The sequence below is a fragment of the Artemia franciscana genome, chromosome 18, assembly GCF_032884065.1.
Source record: "Artemia franciscana chromosome 18, ASM3288406v1, whole genome shotgun sequence".
Taxonomy (NCBI): domain Eukaryota; kingdom Metazoa; phylum Arthropoda; class Branchiopoda; order Anostraca; family Artemiidae; genus Artemia; species Artemia franciscana.
This window is the reverse complement of record NC_088880.1, coordinates 10,949,987-10,953,859: the sequence shown is the minus strand read 5'-3', so window position 1 is coordinate 10,953,859 and position 3,873 is coordinate 10,949,987. Positions and strand designations below refer to the sequence as shown.

The 3,873-nt window shown below is 39.5% G+C and overlaps 1 protein-coding gene across 1 annotated transcript; it reads right to left on the bottom strand.

The window, feature by feature from the left end:
* Positions 1–897: 897 nt before the first annotated feature.
* Positions 898–2,028, bottom strand: LOC136038379 (craniofacial development protein 2-like). The gene has a single exon (XM_065721448.1). The coding sequence runs from the start codon at positions 2,026–2,028 to the stop codon at positions 898–900; it is 1,131 nt and encodes a 376-aa protein (XP_065577520.1).
* Positions 2,029–3,873: the final 1,845 nt, after the last annotated feature.

Genomic DNA, 3,873 nt, shown 5'->3' with positions numbered 1-3,873 from the left:
TTATAATTATAAAGAGCATGGGGAAAAGTACACATCCTTGACGAACACCAGACATGATCTTGAAAAATCTGGTTGTACCGTTTTCGGTCTTTACGCAACATTCCGATTCTTCATAAAGCGCTATAATCATATCTACTATTTTCTCGGGAATTCCGTAGTATTTCAAAACTCTCCACAAGCAATCTCTGTCAACTGAGTCAAATGCCTTTTCAAAGTCAATGAATAGGAGGTAGAGCTTCTTGTTCCATTCTTTTGATTCTTCGACAAGCATTCTCAGTACAAATATTAGATCAGAACAGGATCTCCCAGTTCTGAAACCATGCTGCTCTTCTCGTAGAGTTGCGTCTAGTGCTTTCCGCAGACGTTGCAAAATGATGGAGGCTAATAGTTTGGATGAGACAGGGAGAAGATCGATGCCTCTCCAGTTATGGCAGTTCATCAAGTCTCCCTTTTTGAAGAGTTTGACTATAATGCCTCTGCTCCAATCTCTTGGGACCTTCGCTAAGGTCCATATTTTGGTGAAGAGAGAAAGCCAAATGGATATGCAGGTACTAATTGAGTACTTCAGCATTTCTGCTGAGATGCCATCAATACCCGGGGCTCGTCCATTTTTTAACTTCTTTGCTGCATGCAAGATCTCCTCAGCACTCGGAGGATCTGTATTGATGTCTAGATACATAAAAGGGATATCAGGTACGTTAGCTTGGTCGCAAGTTCTCGGTCTGTTCAGAAGTTTTTCGAAATGGGAAGCCCATCTCTCGTCAATTTTTTCTGGATCAGATATAATTGATCCATTTTCGTCCTTGACAAGGGTGATTCGGCTGCTTTGTTTTCCTACCATCTCATTTGTCAATCGGTAGACAGTCTTGGAGTCACCCTTCCTAGCAGCTTCTTCAGCTAAAGCTGCTTTCTTTTCAAGGAACTGTCTCTTGTCCTTCTTGCACTCTTTTTTACCTCTTTATCTTTTTCTTTGTATAATTGTTTTGTTGCCAGCTCTGAACACCTTGTAGTATCTATGAGCATGGCTTGCTTAAGTGCCTTTTGTTCGTCAATCAGTTTCCATGTTGTGTCAGAGATCCACCTTTCCTTTGGTTTCTTTCGGAAACCTAGCTTTTCTGCGGCAATCGTCGTGTATGCACTTTTTATTTTCTCCCATTTCTCTTCGACACTTTCTGAGTCATTTGCCTCAACAGGCAAGGCATCAAATTTGTTCCATACAGAGATACAGAAATCTCTGCGGATTTTTTGATCCTGTAGCTTGTCCGTGTCGTACAGTTTCTTCAGATCTTGCTGTGTCTTTTTTTGGGCACGTAGTTTGATCTGTAAGTGGGCGATCATGAGCATGTGATCCGACTGGGCGTCTGCTCCTCTATACCCACGCACGTCTAACAGGCTTGTACGCCACCTTCTGGCGATCAGTAAATGGTCGATCTGGTTTCGCGTTGAACCGTCTGGAGATGTCCATGTGTACTTGTGCACATTTTTATGCTCAAAGAGTGTCCCACCAACGACAAGGTCATTACTTAGCGCGAAGTCTACTAGTAATGCACCATCTTCATTAATATGGCCAAGTCCATGCGGTCCTAGGACTTCCGGACAGTACTTGCGATCGGCTCCTACTTTGGCATTCAGATCACCAACAACACATAGAACATCATGTTTGGGGATGTCTTTGGTGACAGCTTGCAAGGTTTCATAGAAGCTATCTTTGACATCATCATCCGCCTCATTGGTAGGAGCGTAGCATACAATGACAGAAAGCTTAGTGTGTGTTGTAGCAAATCGTGCAAACAAGATCCTTTCGTTTATTGGAGTCCATTTCAGCATTGTTCGGTATGCTGCAGGGGACATCATAAGTCCTACACCTGCCTGATGATGGTTGTCCTCTCCGCTATATAACAGTACATATCCATGATCTAGTGTTTCTTGGCCTACATCTTTCCAACGTATTTCACTTAGGGCTAGTATGTCAATATTATATTGCTTCATCTCTCTGAGAACTTGCTCAGTTTTTGATAACTGACTCATAGTTCTCACGTTCCAGAAGCCAATTTTTGTTGGTTGTTTCGCAGTCAATAATCGTGTCCGGGGGCGTGCTGGGTTCGTTATCAGGGGGGAAGATAATTCATCCGAGGCATTTATCGACGTTTCCGTTGCTGGTTTTTTTTTTACAGGGACAGGTAGCAAACCTGTCGCCCAACCCTCCTCCTTCATCCTGGCTTGGGACAGGCTGGCATTATCCATGACAATGACAGGCGGAGTTCCTGAATCAGAAAGGCCGTAGAATAAATGGTTGAAATGACTAAAAATACTTTAGCTTAAAGAGCAAGGTATGTATCTCCTCCTAAATACCTCGCTCTTTATGCTAAAGTATTTTTAGAACCCCTCATATGCGTGATAATCTCTGTTCATTTTAAGTTTTAATGCTACTCCTGACTTTCAGTTGAAAAAACTTTTTCATGTTTATTTTTTCATTGATTTTTTTTATATTAATGCTAGAAAATCTCGCGCCCTTTTCATTGAATTTCTCTTCTCCCATGGCATATTCCTCCAAGGTAAGATCCTTCCACATAGCCCCCTCTCCTCAACCCCATCCCCAAACCAAAAAAATCCCCCTGAAAATGTCTGTACACTTTCCAATAACCATTACTGTATGTAAACACTGGACAAAGTTTGTAACTTGCAGCCCCTCCCCCAAGGGACTTTGGGGGAGTGAGTCATTCCAAATACATAGTTATTATGGTTTTCGACTATGCGGAACAAAATGGCTATCTCAAAATTTTGATCCGTTGACTTTGGGGAAAAATGAGCGTGGGAGGGGGCCTAGTGCCCTCCAATTTTTTGGTCACTAAAAAGGGCACTAGAATAGGGGGTGTTTCCCCCTATTTTCCAAAATAAGGCAAATTTTCTCAGGCTCGTAACATTTGATGACACAGATTAAATGTGATGAAACTTTTATATTTAGAATCAGCATGAAAATTCGATTCTTTTGATGTATCTTTTAGCATCAAAATTCCGTTTTTTAGAGTTTCGTTTACTATTGAGCCGGGTCGCTCCTTACTACAGTTCGTTACCACGAACTGTTTGATAAATGATTTATTATTTAAAGTATTTAACTCTTATAATTTTTGTTATTTATTTTTTAATTATTATCATTTAATTGTTTCTTATTTTAATTTATATTTATTTTATTCATTAATTTGTAATTTATCGATTATTTTCATGTATTAACTGTGCCCCCTACTTTATTTTAATAAAAATAAAATTATAACTTACAAAATTATTATAATCCTTGGATTATTTATTTGAAATTACACACCCCTAAAATTCCTGTGTCCGGGGTGAGTACCTCCTCTGTCCCCCTAAAACCCCAACTGTTACTAGAAAATAACTCCTTCCGCGATTCAAACATTCAATAACAGTTCAGAGAGGAATTTTAGAGACAACTGGTTGTGGAAAAAACGTGAACCAAATGTAATTATAAAATATCTCGTTCGATTATAGTAATTATTGATTATATAATGAAAAAAAAAACATTGTTGTCTTCGTCGTTATTTCCCCCCCCCTCCATTTTCCGTTGAAAGTTTCTTGATACCCCCTCAAGCCCGGTTCTTTCTCCCAAATCGACATCAATAAAAATGAGATCACCAGTTCGAGTTCAGAAGTTTTTTTTACATATTTTTTTCATAGTACATAGGTTAAATTATGTATTACATATAGTCAATAACTTAGGGTTCAACAGTTTCTTTTTACTTAGCTTTCTTTTGAAAAACATTTACAATAGTTTTCCCGTTTTAATGCTCCTCTGCGCAATGGGCGGGGTTTAGCGCTCTCTTGGCGACATTCAGAGCAAAAAAAAAAAAATACTCCATG